This window comes from Rhincodon typus, chromosome 1 (genome assembly GCF_021869965.1).
Source record: "Rhincodon typus isolate 14 chromosome 1, sRhiTyp1.1, whole genome shotgun sequence".
Classification (NCBI taxonomy): Eukaryota; Metazoa; Chordata; class Chondrichthyes; order Orectolobiformes; family Rhincodontidae; genus Rhincodon; species Rhincodon typus.
The window spans coordinates 50,086,392-50,105,176 of NC_063332.1; the positions used below are offsets into that span (position 1 = coordinate 50,086,392).

At 41.0% G+C, this 18,785-nt stretch overlaps 1 protein-coding gene across 1 annotated transcript in view; it reads left to right on the forward strand.

Annotated features, from left to right (window-relative positions):
• LOC109915592 (phosphatidylinositol 3-kinase catalytic subunit type 3-like) overlaps positions 1–17,201 on the forward strand; it is a 62,726-nt gene extending 45,525 nt beyond the window's left edge. The window contains exons 11-13 of the mRNA XM_048593650.1: positions 38–128; positions 15,924–16,049; positions 16,555–17,201. Of these exons, the coding sequence (XP_048449607.1) occupies positions 38–128; positions 15,924–16,049; positions 16,555–16,569 (232 nt within the window). The 3' untranslated portion in view covers positions 16,570–17,201. The remainder of the gene's footprint in view (positions 1–37; positions 129–15,923; positions 16,050–16,554) is intronic.
• The last annotated feature ends 1,584 nt before the right edge of the window (positions 17,202–18,785 follow it).

Sequence of the window (18,785 nt, forward strand, 5' to 3'; positions counted from 1 at the left end):
TATATCCATATTACCAAAATATTTACTGCTTTTCCAGATATTCTAATCTCATACTGAATCTGTTCTCGCTAATGGTAGATGCCAATATTCCAGATATTGCTTTGGAACCTGACAAGACTGTGAAAAAGGTAATTTAAACATTGCTAAAAGAAGACAAGAAGAAGCTTTTTGTCTTGTACTCATCAGAATCAGAAAATGAACTTAACAAAATGTAAACCATTTCATACAGCATGAGAAGAGGGTGTTGATTGGTTCAGCTATCATTGTCATGGAAAACCAGTAAGAACAGTTAATTAAACACTTAATTTTTAGACCAAGCAGGTGGATTCTGGTCATTGTGTTGCAATGAGGATGCAGTAGAGATTGGCTGTATCTGTGATCTCTTTCAAGTACAATATATGTACAAATTCCTTTTGCCAATATAAAACAGGGTACTGGTGTATTTATATATGTAGTTTCCAGTACACACACATGCATCACACTGCCTACCTAACTGATGATCTTAAATTGGTTTCTAATGTAACACTTAGCACAGTCCATATGATGTAATAAATGATTTGCAATGACAGAATCAGAGGTAATGGTGGATATTCTATTCTGAGGCTTGCAAACATCGCTCTATGGTTGAACACAATTGACATGCTGCTTGCAGCAACTGATCAATGGGATGTATTGTTTGATATGGTCTGCCAGTCTTTGGAATGTACAGCCTTCATACCGGTATCACAGTCACTGAAATTCCTACATCACATTACTCATTTGTGTGGTAAGCAGAAAGTCTTTTGGCTTGACAGCAGTATCCTGTTCATGAAGGAAACCTCTCGTGGGTGTACTGCATAGTAGCAGCTGAGACAGCTAACTTCACCTGGTGTTCAAATTTCTGAGACATATTTCCCTTCCAGGGTTATCTGAGGTAGACTGGGTACTGTTCAGCGCTAAAGGTGTTGGATAGAGGCCTTTTCATGGGTTTTTGTGATATGAGTGATGATTTGATCAAGACACCCATAATCTCGCAGGGTAGTTTTACTATATCCCATCACAGCATTAAGCTTAAATGATGAGCTGATGGCTGGGGCCCTATTCCCAAGGTTGCTGCTAAGTTTGAGCTCGTATCACATGGGTGTTTAGGGATTCCAGCATGTATATTAGGGAGGCAATTGCCATTGGTATTATCACTGGACTGTTAATCCAGAGACTCGGGTAATGTTCTGAGGACTTGGGTTCAAATCTCACCATGGCAGATAGTGGAATTTACATTCAATAAATATCTGGAATTAAGAGTCTAAAGATGACCATGAATCCATTCACAATTGTCACGAAAACCCATCTGGTTCACTAAAGTCCTTTAGGGAAGGAAACTGCTATCTTTACCTGGTCTGGCCTACACATGACACCAGGTCCCCAGCAATGTTGGTTGACGCTTAACTGCCCTCTGGTTGATTAGGGATGGGCAATAAATGCTGGCCTAGCCGGCAATGCCCTCATCCCATGAATGAATTAATAATTAATAAAAAGGATATTGACTAATGTGAGTGTAAGCTTTTGGTAGATACTTAAGAACCCATTGACAGACTCTCAGCTAATACATCAAGGAAACGGGACTCATTTGTGCCATTTAAGTGGTAAGCCCAAATGCAGGATGGCATTTTACAGAAATTCTTTGCAGCTGAAGATTCATATATTGCAAACGTGACATTCACAAATCCAAAATATGCAAGGGTAAGACGTTTGTGGCGTTTCTAGCAAAGGTGCTCTTCTCATGTTAACCAACAAAGATGTTGGCAAGGGCTGGGCCCAGTGGAGATCCCATGGCAGTGCTTCCTATTTCGGCTTACGTGGTATCATTTAAACTGAACTCAACAGCACAAGTTTTTGATGAGTCCAATTAACAAAGATTCAGACAGTGGTGGCACATCTGGTTTGCTATGATATAGTGATTGTACAAATATCAGTGGCTTCTTGAGTGACGTGTTGGTATAAAAGCTGGTAATGCCAAAAGAGCACATGGACTGTTATTGCTGTCAATATGAAACTCTTGTACAGAATTACTGAATATGAAGAAATCTTTCATTTGACCAATTCATGTTGTGCAAAGCCATTCGTAGAATAGGGTGTAAAGGGGCATCGCTTTTGTCTGTCTTGGGTAGCCCATTCATGCAGTAGAGCCATGAGAAAAAAGTCCTATGGTATCGATTGTCAGACATGTTACTAACATTATGCAAATCCAACAAGCACTTCTGATAATTGCTGTTGAGTATGGCTGTTCAGTAAAGTGTAGTGGGAGGTCCTATAGATGTAAACTTGGAACTATCATTGAGCACAGTGTGCATTTTCTTGATGTAATTTATATTTGTTGAGAATGATTGATTGATTATTCCAGTCTCTCTTGTGAGGTTTATGTACATGTATCTCATGGTTATATGTTTATTGTGGTTTGCGTTGAGACTATGTAACACAATAAACCATTTGGGTGATAGATGAAAATCTTTCGGGTCATGTCGAAGTCACTTAATTTCCTTACCACTATATAGTTGTTTTAGAAAAACTTTGCAATCTTAATTTTACATAATTCAATTATTCTAAAATTATAGCTAAAATCTAATTTGTTTGGATTCAAATTAATAATGGTGTTTATCAGTATTTATGACCTTTTTAACTGAGATTGATTTGAAACCTTAAAATATGACTCTTTCAAACTATTTTAATATTTATTTTGTTTGTTGTAGAATATACAAATGGGGCTTTCAGCCCACCCTGTCCATGCCAACGAACAAACACCAAACTACACTAATCATATTTACCTGCACTTGCTATATAGCCTGCTATGCCCTGGCCTTTTAAGTGCTCATCCAGATGCTTCTTAAATGTTGCAAGTGTACTTGCCTCCATCACCCTCTCAGCAGCTTGTTCCATACTTCTATCACTCTCTCTAGGTGAAAACTTGTTTTTTCCCTCTAATCTTCTCCAGACCACTTAGTCCTCGCCTTAATCTTACACCCTCCGGTCTTAGACACGTCTGCATTGTGGAAAAGATTGTCACAATCTATCCAGCTTGTGCCTGTCAATGTTGTATACCTCAATCATTTCCCACCCACCCTGCCCAAGCCTATTCAATCTCTCCTCATAACTGAGGCAACGTCTTGGCAAATCTCCTCTGCACCCTCTCCAGTACAATCACATCCTTCCTGATAGTGTGGCGACCAGGACTGCTTGCAATATTCCATCAGTGTTTTATAAACTAGTATCAGGACTTCCTTGCTTCTATATCATATGCCTGGCTAATGAAGGCAAGCATCCCATATGCTGCCTTCACCACTCTGACTATCTATGCTAACACCTTCAAGGATCTATGACTTATACGTCAAAGTCTCTTTGTTCTTCAGTACTCCCCTGGGATCTACCCTTCATTTTGTATATTCTTCCCTTATATGATGTCCCAAAGTGCACCACTTCTCACTTATTGGGATTAAATTGTATCTGCCCAATTTACCAGCTGATCAATATCAGACTGTAGCCTGAGACAATCCTCCACACTATTAACAGCATCACTAATTTTTGTGTAATCTGCAAACCTTACTAATTGTACCTTTTAGATTGACATTGAAGTTGCTGATGTACACAAAAAAAAACTAGGGTCCCTGCACCAATCTGTGTGCTACACTGCTGGTCACAACCTTCCAATCATGAAAACAACCGTCCATCATCACCCTTTGCCTCCTATTTGAAAGTCAGTTTTGGATCCAGTTTGCCAATTTGTCTTGGATCCCACCTGTTCAAACTTGCCTTCCATGTGGGCCCTTGTCAAAGGCCTTACTGAAGTCCATATAAACCACATCAACTGCGCAACCCTCATCAATATATTATCATCTTTTCAACAAGCTCAATAAAGTTAGTCAAACAGGCTCTCTCTCCTCACTAATCCATGCTGATTATTCCTGATCAATCTTACTTTTCCCAGTGTTAAATAATCCTATCGCTCACAACTTTTCCAATAATTTCCCAACTACCAATGTCATACTAATTGGTCTATAATTACCTGGCCTATCCCTGCTGCCCTTCTTGTCTGAAGGAACCACTTTAGCTAGTCATCTGGCACTTCACCTGTGTCCACCAAATTATTAACTATCCCCACGAGGGCCCCAGCAATCTCCCCCATGGCCTACTGTAGCAACCTGGGATGCATCTTGTCAGGCCTTGGAGGTTTATGCACCTTTTATGTCTGCTAAAACATATAAAACCTCCTCCTTATTAATCTTAAGTTCTAAAACTTCACCATCCCAACTGAAACCTATGGCTACTATATCTGTCTTCTCTATGAATACAGATGAGAAACTTTCATTTAAGAGCCCACCCATGTCCTCTGGCTCCACCCACAGGTTGCCCCTTTTGTCTGTAATAGGCCCTGCTCTTTCTCTGGTAATCCTCTTATTCTTAATATACTTATAAAATGCGTTAGGGTTTTCCTTGATCTTATCTGCCAAATATATTTCATGGCCTCTCTTTGCTGTCTTAATTTCTCTTTAAATAAGCTCCTACTGTCTGTATGCTTTTGAAGAGCCTGTCCTGTTTTTAATGTGCTGTACCTGACATATGCTTCCTTCCTTTTCTTTATCAACTGTCCATATCTGTTGACATGCTTCTGCCCTTGTCCTTCACTCGTTGAGGAGCACGCTGGCCTGAATTCTCACAATGTAACTTTTAAAAGGCTCCCATTTTCCAAATATAAACTTACCTGCAAGTAGCTGCTCCCAATCTATGTTTGCCGGATCCTGTCTAATGATATTAAAATTGGCCTTCCCCACAATTTAGGCACTTATCTTCTGGACTATCTTTATCCCTTTCCATAATGACTTTGAAACTTATGGTCACTATCCCCAAAATGCTCATCCAATGAAATGTGACCAGTTTACTAGATCAGCTAATTCCCTAGGATTAGGTCCAGCACTACCCCGTCTCTAGTGGGGCTATCTACATACTGGCACAAAAAGCTCTCCTGAATCTATTTTAAAAATTTCACTCTGTCTAATTCTTTCACACTAAAGCAATCCGACTTAATTGTAGAAGTCACAGAATCCCTACTGTGTGGAAAGGAAGCAGGCCAGTCAGCCCACTAAGTCTACAATGACCCTTTGAAGAACATCCCACCCCATCCCTGCATTTCCCATGCCCAGTCCACCTGACCTGCACATCTTTGGACTGTGAGACGATACCGGAGCACCCAGAGAAAACCTACACAGACGTGGGGGGTTGTGCAAACTCCACACAGCCACCCAAGGCTGGAATCTAGCCTGGCACTGAAACACCAGTGCTAACTGCTGAGCCACCATGCCACCCCCAAGGTATGTTAGCAAAGTTGAAATGCCCTACAACTATAACCCTGTTTCTCTCGCACCATTTTGTGATTTACCAACATATCTGCTCCTCTGTCTCCCACTGTTGGGAGGCCTGTAGTATAATTCAAACAAGGTAATCACCCCTTTTTAATTTCTGAGCTCTACCCAGATGGAATCTGAAGACCCTTCTAGAAAGTGCCTCCTTATTACTGCAGTGATGATATTCCTTTATCAATAATGCAATGCCCTCACCTCTCTTACTCCTCCCCTATCACTCTTGATGCTTCTATACCCTGGAATGTTGAGCTGCCAGTCCTGCTCTTCCTTCAGCCATGTCTCAGTAATTGAAACAATGCCATATTCCCACCTGCTGAACAATGCTGTAAGTTCATCCGCTTTACCAGTCAAATTTCTTATATTAAAATACATACAGTTTAGCTTTCTGGACTTCTGGACTTTGGATCAGAAATTGGCTAACTGTAAGAAGACAGAGGGTGGTGGTTGATGGGAAATGTTCATCCTGGAGTTCAGTTACTAGTGGTGTACCTCAAGGATCTGTTTTGGGGCCACTACTGTTTGTCATTTTTATAAATGACCTGGATGAGGGCGTAGAAGGATGGGTTAGTAAATTTGCGGATGACACCAAAGTCGGTGGAGTTGTGGATAGTGCAGAAGGATGTTGTAGGTTACATAGATAAGCTGCAGAGCTGGGCTGAGAGGTGGCAAATGGAGTTTAATGCGGAAAAGTGTGAGGTGATTCACTTTGGAAGGAGTAACAGGAATACAGAGTACTGGGCTAATGGTAAGATTCTTGGTAGTGTGGATGAGCAGAAAGATCTCGGTGTCCATGTGCATAGATCACTGAAAGTTGCCACCCAGGTTGATAGCGTTGTTAAGAAGGCGTACAGTATGTTAGGTTTTATTGGTAGAGGGATTGAGTTTCGGAGCCATGAGGTCATGTTGCAGCTGTACAAAACTCTGGTGCGGCCGCACTTGGAGTATTGCGTACAGTTCTGGTCACCGCATTATAGGAAGGATGTGGAAGCATTGGAAAGGGTGCAGAGGAGATTTACCAGGATGTTGCCTGGTATGGAGGGAAGGTCTTATGAGGAAAGGCTGAGGGTTTTGAGGCTGTTTTCGTTAGAGAGAAGAACGTTAAGAGGTGACTTGATAGAGACATACAAGATCATCAGAGGATTAGATAGGGTGGACAGTGGGAGCCTTTTTCCTCGGATGGTGATGGCTAGCACGAGGGGACATAGCTTTAAATTGAGGGGTGATAGATATAGGACAGATGTCAGAGGTAGGTTCTTTACTCAGAGAGTAGTAAGGGCGTGGAATGCCCTGCCTGCAAAAATAGTAGACTCGCCCACTTTAAGGGCATTTAAATGGTCATTGGATAAACATATGGATGATAATGGAATAGTTTAGGTTAGATGGGCTTCAGATTGGTTTTCACAGGTCGGCGAAACATCGAGGGCCGAAGGGCCTGTACTGCGCTGTAATGTTCTATGTTCCAATGTGCCTTGTCATACCCATGTCTTCTCTGCCTACTGTGCTGTTCTAACATTCCTTCTATATCTGATTGGACCGTGCTCCTGACTTATATCTACTCTGTGCCTTCCAAATCAGTTTAAGATCTCTCCAACAGTATAGGTAAACCTCCCAGTATTGATATTGTACCCATTCCCATTCAGATACAACCTGTCCAGCTTGTACAGGTCCCAGCTACCCCAGAAGCTGTTCCAATGACCCAAAACTCTAAAGCTATCTCTCCTGTCCCTTTAGCCATAAGTTCATCTGACGTGTTTTCCTATTCCTGTACTCAGTAGCACGTGGCACTGGAAGTAATGCGGAGATTACAACTTTAGTCTTCCTCCTTAATCTATAACCATATCTCAGTTCCTGTTTCAGGACCTCATTTCTTTTTTTATCCATGTTACTGGTACCTGCATGTATTACGACTGCTAGCTGTTCACCCTCCCCCCTTCAGAATGTCCTGTAGCCATTCTGAGACATCCCTGACCCTGGCACCAGGGAGGCAATGTACCATTTCAGTGTCTTGTTTGATGCCATAGAACCGCCAGTCATTTCCCATTATAATCAGGTCCCTTGTCGCTAAAGCTCTCCCAGTCTTTTTCCTCCCCTGCTGTGTAGCAGAGCCAGCTGTGGTGCCACAAACTTGGCTGCTGCTGCTGCTTTCTTCTGAGAGACCAGTACACCACCCCCCAACAGTATCCAGCATAGTATATCTGTTTGAGAGGGAAATGGCTACAGGGGATTCCTGCAGTACCTACCTACACTTACTAGTCTTCCTGCAGGTCACCCAATGCTTTTCTGCCTGTGTAGCCCTTACCTGTGGTGTGACCAGCTCCTAAATGTGTTATCCACAACATTCTCAGCCTCATGGATGTTCCACAGTGAGTTTATCTGCAGCTTCAGCTGCTCTGTGCAGTCCATCAGGAGCTGCAGCTAAACACACTTCCTCCATATGTGGTCATCATGGATATGGACATGTCCCTGCTTTCCCAAATATTACAGGGAGAGCATTCCACAGGGCTGAGTTCTCCTGTCATTGTGAACTGTTTCAACTATAAACAATGAACTTAGAACCACTCAACCTTACCCACTAATCACCAAATCAGATTTTCTGTTTGCCTACACGCTCTGTTTCTCCCTATCCTAACAAACTAGATACAACAAAAAAAAACTTTACACTCTTGTCTTCGTCCGGTATTTTTCTCTCCGTCCTTAAAGCGAGTTCCTAAGTAGCCAGTACTTTGCTCTGACATCACTACAGGAGCGCCACCTCTGAAGTCACTGAAGGTTCTACCTGGTCTGCTGCTCTCCCAATGCTGCTGCTCTGAATGAGTTTGATCCTCTCCAACCAAGCTCACTCCACCCCTCTCCTGCTGTGGCTTTGACTGAGCTCGCTCCACCCCTCCCATTGGATCCATGTAATGTTCTAATGTATTATACTTATGCACTGTCTCCCAAAAACAATTTATTTTTCCTCCCTTAGTCTTTACTAGTTGTACGGTGACCACCATCTTGTAAGGGAGAAGTTGAATTGATCAATTGAAACTATCTCTGCCATGTGGAGGTGTAATAACCCAGCAGCTTTTAAGGTGCACCTAAACATTATAAGTACTGTGTCAAGTACTTAATATTTGCTGAGAGGAAGTATTCGGGCACTTTTAACCAACAAGAAATGAAACTATGTAAGGTTAGCCTTGTAATTAAATAATTGGTCACATGATACAGGCACACTATCAAAACTGCAATTATCGCCCAGCCTATGTTGCCCTGCAAAGACCAATTAAATCACCAGTGACTTTATGGTGTTCGAGAGAGAATTTCATAACTTGGGTTACAATAATCTGTCAGTGTAGGTCATTAAGTTTGTGTGATTTGGAGCTGGTGTTCCCATGCATTTCCCTTATCCATCATGTTAATTGGGATTAGAAAATAATGAAGTACTGTTGAAATAATACTGGTAAGTTGTCATAGTGCACACTGCAGCCGTAGAACATTCAGTGGGTGGAAGGATTGAATGTCAAATCCAGCAGCAGGAGTCAAGTCAAAAATGTAGCTTAACTCGGATACTGCAAAGTCAGTACTCGTCTACGTTTGAACCATTAAACCGAGACCCATCTAGCTGTTCGTGTTGATGTGAAAAATTCGCAACACAAATTTGAAGAGCAATGGAGTTGTCTCTAGTGTATTGACCAATATTTATCCTTCAATCAGCATCACAAAACCAGATTAAGTGGTCATTATCATAATTATATGAGTTCGCTGTGCAAGTGTTGATTGCCACACTACATCCCAACTGCAGCTACACTTCAAAAAGTACATTATTGACTGTAAATGCCTTTGAGGCATCCAGTGGTTGTGAAAAATACTACGTAAATGCATGCGTCGCACTTTTGACCATGATAGATCCACTTCAACTCCTAAAAATTGGAAATCCTGCGAGATTGTTGGTGAAATCAACAGTGGAGGTGTAATTGAAGATCAGGAGCAGCTGATTGAGTTGTATCTTAAGGTTTTCTTGCCTGGCAGTTGTGTGATATGAATGTTATCTGCCTCTGGTGAGGCAAGACTGGAATCTGTCACAGTGCTGATGTTTCATGTTTGAAAGAGCTAAGAATAAAGGTTTTTCTCGAATTATCAGTGGAAAAATCCTCCTGTTAACTTATAATCGTGAGAGGGGTAGCCATGCATAAAAATGGTTAGGCTGAGGATGCTTTCCTGAGGAACATTTCAGTGATATCCTTAGGTTGTAGTGACCTTGGCTTTCGACAGTCTTATCTATATTTTATGTCAGCATTAACTAAATGCAGTGGAATATTCTTTCTGTTTGAACCACTGCCTCCCACTCAATCATCAAGACCTCAGATTTGCTGGCGCTTCTTTGATCCTGACTTAAACTGTTTGCTACTTACACATCAAAGATGGTTCCTATTGTCACTCCTGAAGTTCTGATCTTTTCTATTTCTGGATTTAGGTTACAAATGAGGTTGGAACCTGTACTTAATCTCTGAATAGGCTTTGTTTGGCAGTATTGATGAGAGTTTTTGCATGTGATTGATAGAGCGGTAAATAATTGAGGTTAGATGTTTTAATGGTCAGGATAAATGCTGAATAATATTTTATTTAATTGGGTGCTGTCCGAGTTGCTCTGGAGCACTTTAGATCAGTGGCTGCCCAATCTGACATGCAGGTCTTTGATGCTATAATTGAGATTTTGGTAGAGTCCTTGATTTTTGCAGTGTTCATGCACCCAGCTGCTGCTTAACAACATGGAATGAACCAAGTTATCTTGGTACTGACAGGTGTCTTCTGATTTGATTGTGTTTGATTTATTTATTGTCACGTGTATTGCAAATACAGTGAAAAGTGTTGTGTAGTGTCGCCACTGTCTGGGGCCATCTTGAAACACAGAAAATAAAGCAATACACAGAATATGACAGCAAAAAATAAAGCAAAAGAGTTCATCTTCGCATTTCCTCCTTGTTACAGCTCATAGTAATCATTGCCTCTAATGACTCCTTGGGCTATTCCAACTTGCCACAGGCTTGGGCTAATTGCCTATGCTGGGCTCTCCAACACGGCCACTGTTGCTGTAGCTGATTCACTGTTGCCAATATGTGACCAGTGCTAGTCCCCCATCACCATCGACCCCAAAGCCATCTTCCTCCACAGAACCTCAGGTTGAGGCCAAGATGATCATTCACTTGGCAGTTTTGGCCAATGAGTATAAATGCATGCTGGGTACCAACATTTTTAAGGACAAGAAATTCCATATTCAACTTGAAATGACTTTTTTTTTTTAAAAGTTTAAATTGGAGAATGTTTAACATTTTTAAGCTTAACAATGCTTGTACAAGTGAAGGTGACCTTCATGTTCATAGTGAGAAGTTCTGATTAAACTGTGTTTATGTGGTAGGACAGATGTAAGAGGTAATCACTGTGCCAGGATACTTTGATTAGTCTTGTACAGACATCTGGCATGTTAAAATTTAAACATTGAATTAGATGAGCTGAATGAAAAATGGAATAGCAGAAGTGCTAGTATGGTAATTAAGTGTAGACAATGAATCAAAATTTTGATATTTTTGTGTGTTACCAGCAAAACTAGGATAAAAGGAAAGCCTGTAACATATAATTTTTGTACTTATCAAGTGTATATAGAAGGAACAAAGATGCTTTTTTGAAGCCTTGCCTAACTTTAGGTTGCAGAATAAAAGTTCTAAAAATCGGCTTCACTTTTGAGCTGTGGCTTTCACTTTTAGGATGTTTAAAATGAAAAGTGTACTATTTGATTATGCTGGGTGTAAGGGGGTTGTTTAGAGGTAATTTTAGATTCTATTTTGTGGGATTCTCGGAACGTTGTGTTCCAACTGATACTGATTATTCCAGATTTTTTTTTCTATTCACTTAGTGGGATGTGGTCATCACTGGCTGGCCTACGTTTATTGCCCATCCCTATTTGCCCTTGAGAAGGTGGTGGTGAGCTGCCGCCTTGAACCGCTGCAGTCCACCTGCTGTGGGTTGATCCACAATACTGTTAGGGAGGGAATTCCAGGATCTTGACCCAGCGACAGTGAAGGAACGGCAATATATTTCCAAGTCAGGATGGTGAGTTGCTTGGAGGGGAACATGGAGGTGGTGGTGTTCCCATATATCTGCTGCCCTCGTCCTTCTAGATGGAAGTGGTCGTGGGTTTGTAAGGTGCTATCTGAGAATCTTTGGTGAATTTCTGCAGTGGATCTTGTAAATAGTACACACTGCTGCTACTGAACATCAGTGGTGGAGGGAGTGGATGTTTGTGGATGTAGCGCCAATCAAGCAGGCTGCTTTGTCCTGGATGGTGTCAAGCTTCATGAGTGTTTTTGGGGCTGCACTCATCCAGGCAAGTGGGGAGTATTCCATCACACTCCTGACTTGTGCCTTGTAGATGGTGGACAGGCTTTAAGGAGTCAGGAGGTGAGTTACTCACCGCAATATTCCCAGCTTCTGGCCTGCTCTTGTAGCCACTGTGTTAATGTGGTGAGTCCAGTTGAGTTTCTGGTCAATGATAACCCCCAGGATATTGTTAGTGCGGTACTCATTGATGGTAACACCATTGAATGTCAAGGGGTGGTGGTTAGATTGTCTCTTGTTCGTGATGGTCATAACTTGGCACTTTTGTGGCATGAATGCCACTTGCCACTTGTCAGCCCAAGCCTGGATATTGTCCAGATCTTGTTTCATTTGAACGTGGACCGCTTCAGTATCTGAGGAGTTGCGAATGGCACTGAACATTGCGCAATCATCAGCGAACATCCCCAATTCTGACCTTACGATGGAGGGAATGTCATTGATGAATCAGCTGTAGATGGTTGGGCCGAGGACACTACCCTGAGGAACTTCTGCAGAGATGTCCTGGAGCTGAGATGATTGACCTCCAAAAACCACGACCATCTTCCAATGTGTCAGGTATGACTCCAGCCTCCGGAGAGTTTGTCTCTGATACACGTTAATTCCAGTTTTGCTAGGGCTCCTTGATGCCGCAGCCTTGATGTCAAGGAATGTCGATCTCACCTCACCTCTGGAATTCAGCCCTTTTGTCCATGTTTGAATCAAGTTGTAATGAGGTCAGGAGCTGAGTGGCCCAGGCAGAACCCAAACTGGGCGTCACCAAGCAGGTTATTGCTGAGCAGGTGCTGCTTGAGGACACCTTCCGTCCCTTTATTGATAATTCAGAGTAAACTGGGGCGGTAATTGGGTGGGTTGGATTTGTCCTTTGTGCTTTTTGTGTACAGGGCATGCTTGGGCAATTTTCCACACTGCCGGATAGATACCAGTGTTCTATCTGTACTGGAACAGCTTAGCTAGGGGAGCAACAAGTTCTGGAGCACAAATTTTCACTGCTATTGCGGGAATGTTGTCGGAGCCCATAGCCTTTACAATATCCAGTGTCGTCAATTGCTTCTTGATATCACGTGGAGTATCCAGTGCCTCCAACCATTTCTTTATATCACATGAAGTGAATTGAATTGGCTGAAGGTATCTGTAATGCTGAGGACCACTGGAGGAGGCTGAGATGGATCATCCACTCGGCATTCTGGCTGAAGATTTCTGCGAATGCTTCAGCCTTATCTTTTGCACTGATGTGCTGGGCTTTTCCGTCATTGAGGATGGGGATACTTGTAGAGCCACCTCCTCCAGTGAGTTGTTTAATTATCCACCACCATTCACCACTGGATGTGGCAGAACTACAGAGCTTAGATCTGATCCGTTGATTATAGGATTGCTTAGCTGTGTCTCCCACTTGCTGCTTATGCTGATTGCTGTGCAAGTAATCCTGTTTCGTAGCTTCATCAGGATGACACCTCATCTTCAGGTATGCCTGGTGCTGCTCCTGGCATGCCCTCCTGCACTCCCCTATGAGCCAGGAGAGGTTGATCCCCAGGCTTGATAGTAATGGATGAGTGGGTGATATACTGGGCCATGAGGTTACAGATTTGTGCTGGAGTAGAATTCTGCTGCTGTTGATGGCCCACAGCGCCTCATGGATACCCAGACTTGAGTTGCTAGATCTGTGCGAAGTCTGTCCTATTTAGCATGGTGATGGTGCCACACAACACAGTGGACGTTATTGTCAATGTGAAGGCAGGACTTTGTCTCCACAAGGTCTACGCAGTGGTCGCTCTTACTGATACTGTCATGGACAGCTGGATCTGCAGCTGGCAGATTGGTAAGGATGAGGTCAAGTATGTTTTTTCCTCTTTTTTTTTTTGGTTCCTCACCACCTGCCGCTGGCCCAGTCTAGCAGCTATGTCCTTGCGGATCTGACCAACTCGATCAGTAGTACTGCTGCTGAGCCACTCTTGGTGGACATTTGAAATCCTCCTCCCCAACCCCAAGAGTACTTTTTATTTCCTTGCCATCCTCAGTGCTCCTTCCAAGTGTTGTTCAACATGGAGGAGTACCAATTCATCAGCTGAGGGAGTTCAGTACATGCTAATTAGCAAGAAGTTTCCTTACTCATGTTTAACCTGAAACCCTGAGACTTTGTGGGGTCCAGAGTCCATGTTGAGGACTCCCAGGGCAACTCCCTACCGATTGTATACCACTGTGTTGCCACCTCTGCTGGGTCTGTCCTGCCGGTGGGACAGGACATATCCAGCGATGGTGATGGTGGTTTCTGGGACATTGTCTGTAAGATATGGTTCTGTGATTATGACTATGTCAGGCTGTTGCTTGACTAGTCTGTGAGACAGCTCTCCCAATTTTGGCACTAGCCCCCAAATGTTAGTGAGGAGGACTTTGCAGGGTTGACAGGGCAGTTTCCACCATTGTCTTTTCCGGTGCCCAGTCGATGCCAGGTGATCCATCCGGTTCATTTCTTTGAGACTTTGTAGTGATTGGTACAACTGAATGCCGTTCCAGAGGACCATTGAGAGTCAACCACCAGATTTTCCTTCCCTGAAGGATATCAGTGAACCAGATGAGTTTTTTTCCTGACAATCGGCAATGATTTTGTGGTGATAGATTCCAGCCTTTTTTTATTGAATTCAGATTCCGCCATCTGCTGTCATGGGATTTGAACTGGGGTCCCCAGAACATTAGCTGGGTTTCTGGATTAATAGTCTAGCGATAATACCACTAGGCCCTCGCCTACCCATTTGCTCTGGATGCTGATGTATACCACTTTAGAATCTACTTTCAGATGAAAGGAAAGATTGGAAAGTGAACCTCCTCTTGAAGCAAGCCATAAAAGGTGAACTCTTAAGTAGATATTTATAAATGAAATATTTTCCTGTACACGAGAGAATATCATTGTTCAATTAATTCAGTTGTGAATTATGAAAGCTTTCTTGCACCAATGAAAGGTGGCTGTAGTAGAAAACATCTCATTGTCATCATAACAGTTATCCATGCAACCATTTTAAGTCATTTAAAACATGACTGTTTATAATTGTTTCAGAGATAGCAGGAACTGCAGATGCTGGAGAATCTGAGATAACAAGGTGTAGAGCTGGATGAACACAGCAGGCCAAGCAGCATCAGAGGAACAGGAAGGAACAGAAAAGATTGAAGGGTCTAGGCCCGAAACATCAGCCTTCCTGCTCCTCTGATGCTGCTTGGCCTTCTGTGTTCATCCAGCTCTACCCCTTGTTATCTCTGTTTATAATTGTCCCTTGTTGATCACTAGCAATATTAGTTGTTGGAAAAAAAAATAGCTACTTTTTTCTATCTTCCTAACAAACAATTTTCTGGTGTTACAGAAGTGCAATTCTTTGGTGTTTCTTCCTGGCATCCTGATAAAATAATGCTCCAACGTTTAACCTTCCATAAAATTACCTTGCCCTTGTCAGAAGAGCAATTTTAGGCTAAACAAGAATAATTTTCTGCTATCTTTACTAAGATCTTCTGCTATTTCAAACCCATGTAGGTTCAAACTGAGGAGAATTAATTGTCTGCAGTTTACCAGTCTTTATTACAACCAGCATCAATGATAAGTAATTCCATTTTAAATATGCACAAAATCTTCTGATTTAAGTTTGAATAATTGTGCTATCATTTTGTAAACTACAAGTTGCACAAAGTTGATTTTTTTGGAAAGTTCAGCACATCACATTTTTATCAAAAATGTTTGGCTTTCCCTCGATAAATTTACAAACCTTTGTTCACTTTTGAGGAAATAGTGAAGCCTCTGTCATCTGTTGGTGATAGCTGCAGTAATTTACACGTTCTTAAGCATTTTATTTAAACAGCAACTTTGTTTGAGGAACAAGGATCACCAAATTGTAGTTTTAAACTTTCAGCTTAGTAAAAGTTGATGCACTTTTTTCCACTTGGAATCATGCAAATAGCGGTAGATATGGCAATTTTGGTCTTGCGCTTCAGCCCATAATTCAAGATATCAGGGAAAAACAACCCTAGTGGTGACTAGTGTTCTTGCATTCCCACAAATGAAGAGAATACTAGACATCTGCAATTACCCTCATCTGCAATTAGGAAAAGTACAAGTTTAAAAGTTATTGGTACAAGTTGTGAATTTGTTTATATATTTAACTGTACTTATCCTTCGTATAGGTACAGGACAAATTCCGCCTAGATCTTTCTGATGAAGAAGCAGTTCATTACATGCAGAGTTTGATAGATGAAAGTGTAGGTGCCTTGTTTGCTGCTGTGGTGGAACAGATACACAAATTTGCTCAGGTTGGTACAAAATAAAATTTGCACTTTTTTGACTTTAAAAGTTTTTAACTCATAATGTAGTTAGCAAAAACTTCATACAAGCTAATCCAGGAACATGTAAAAATTTGCCGATCATCAGACTTTCCCCATTCTTCCAAAGTTAAAGTAATGTTTTTGTGAATTTACTAATTTGGAATCTTATCCTATACATTCACGCCTATTTGTCTGTTTCTGGCAACTGAAATGTTTCATTATCAACTCATTTAGTTTTGTTACAATTGCAACTGTGTTTGACTTTAATCCAGATTCTCATTATTTCCCGTATCGCTTTGGACGCACTTCAAGTAATAAAAACTATCTTGGTGTTAGTTAATGTACACAGTGAGCACAGCTGTGCTCTAAAGACTAATTTACAACATTTTTCAAATTTTACTACAGCTATGAGAAAGGTGCTTATAAATCAGCAACCAGGCTACAATCTTCTTGGTGATGAAGCATTCAACTCTTCTTTTTTTCTTCTTTTTAGTACTGGAGAAGATAAATACTGTGTTTCTGGAGAGGCTGAACATGCCATGACCACTGAATAAAAATCACATCTGTTGCAAGATGTGAAGTTTGCTGCACAAGAACAAATTAAACTGCGGTTCTTACCATAAATGATTCAATGCTAAGGAAATACTCTGCACTACAATTTGGACAGCAAAATAATTGAGTATATACCCATTGTGCTAATCTTTTCAGTGGTCAATAGTGAGAGGACTGAACCAAGTGTTTAGCAACATTCCAGGGAAAACTGTAGCAAAGTTATTTTCTTACGCAGTTCTGGTGGATTACTTGGTGACCAGTGGTGTATATTGTAACAAATTGTATTCTTTGCCACTTCTGCCATTCAATTCCAGTGAAAAATACCAAAAAAGTTTATTTTGTTTCATTCAAGCTGTCACCATGAAAATGCTTGCACTATGTTGAAACTGTTGAATGCTGTTATTGTCTGAAGTACCATCTTTCAATTTTGGTGCAAACTGTTTTACACAATAAGTTAATCTTTGTTTGAAAATTCACAGTTAAAGACAAGCTTTTTTTTCTATTAGAACAAAATTGCATTATAGAAGTTTTTTATGAATAAATAATTTCAACAGTGCTGTAAATAAAGCAATAAATGGCATAAAATTAGTTGATTTGCGTGGTCCTTTTTGCTAGTCAGATATTATCTAATGGCCATGTTAAGATATGGAAGATTGCTGTGGATGTTGGAGGCTCCTCATCCAAGCTTAGAACATTTTTTACGTGTTCCTTATGTAATATTCCATGACCAATTACCTTCAGCTGCTTCATTAAATCTATTGCCCATCATATGGTCAGAAGTGGAACTGACACTGATGATTAATGTTTATGGCACTGAAATTTTTCAATGTCTCAAGTACATATGGATTAATTTAAGACCTGGATACAGTCAAGTTTGGCCTAATAGTAGCAACTACCAACACAACTGCTAGGCAACAATCACCAATAAGTCATGGTCTAACCACTCCCATTTGAAACTCAATGGCAATGCCAACATTGAATTCCTTGGCAATATCCTCAAGAGTGTAGGTGCCTTGTTTGCTGCTGTGGTGGAACAGATACACAAATTTGCTCAGGTTGGTACAAAATAAAATTTGCACTTTTTTGACAAGGAACTTAACTGGACTAATCATGCAAATACCATAGCTATTAAAGCAGGCATTTTGCATCAAATGACTAATTTGTCACCTCAATGCTGCTCCGCTGCCTGCAAAGCACAAGTCTAAATCTAAATTAATGAAGCTATATTGACAGAAATTTTGACATTATTCAGAACACCACAATCTTCTTGTTTAATACTTTATCCCCATGATTATGCTTCTGGGTTTTGATACATTTTGCTATGCTGTACACTAGATAAATGTGAGTGGTGTTGTAGCACAGGCATCCACTCTTGCATGCATTAGCTGCAGTGTCTACTTATTGTAGAATGTAATGCAATGCAAAAATCAGAGGCTTATTTGGCAGCTGCTTCAAATCTACAACCTGAGCCACTGAAAAATGAGGCCTGTGGGTGCAGGGAAGCACCATCATCTTTTTGTTATCTGCAAGCGTTCTCTTATTAAAGAGTGAACAATCATGAGAATGTAGGTTACACCAATTGCATTCCACCTGGTGTTTAATTTTATGGAATTATTCTTTGTAGATGCCACTATAAAAACCATTAATAGAAGTTCTGTTAAAACAAATTATAGTAAACCAATATAACTAAGCAGACTACTCTTAAAATAATACCGTATTTATCACCACATTAGTAATCTACTTGAATTGCAAAGGAGTTACAAGCATGAGCAACAACATTGATCCTAACTTTCATGGGATGTGTCATGACTAATGATGAGAATCTTGAGCTTTACAAACTGGAATGGTGATTAAATAGGATGGTGTATGAAATAATCCATTTGCTTTGTTGAAATATGAAATGTCAATGTAACCTTGAACATGTACATTAACTCCATAAGTTAATATAGGGCTACACTATTTATCAAACGCAACGTAAACTTGTAGGTTTTGCATAACCTTCGTGAAATATCAGAAAAGCAGTGTCCTTCATGAAGCATTGGAACTGTTGGGAGTGAACTATGAGATTAGGAATTTTTATAAATGAACAGTGCAGAACCTGCATCAGACAGGTATTTGCAACGTTTGCTTCAAAGTCAAATCAGCTACAAAAAAAAATGAAGAGGAGAAAGC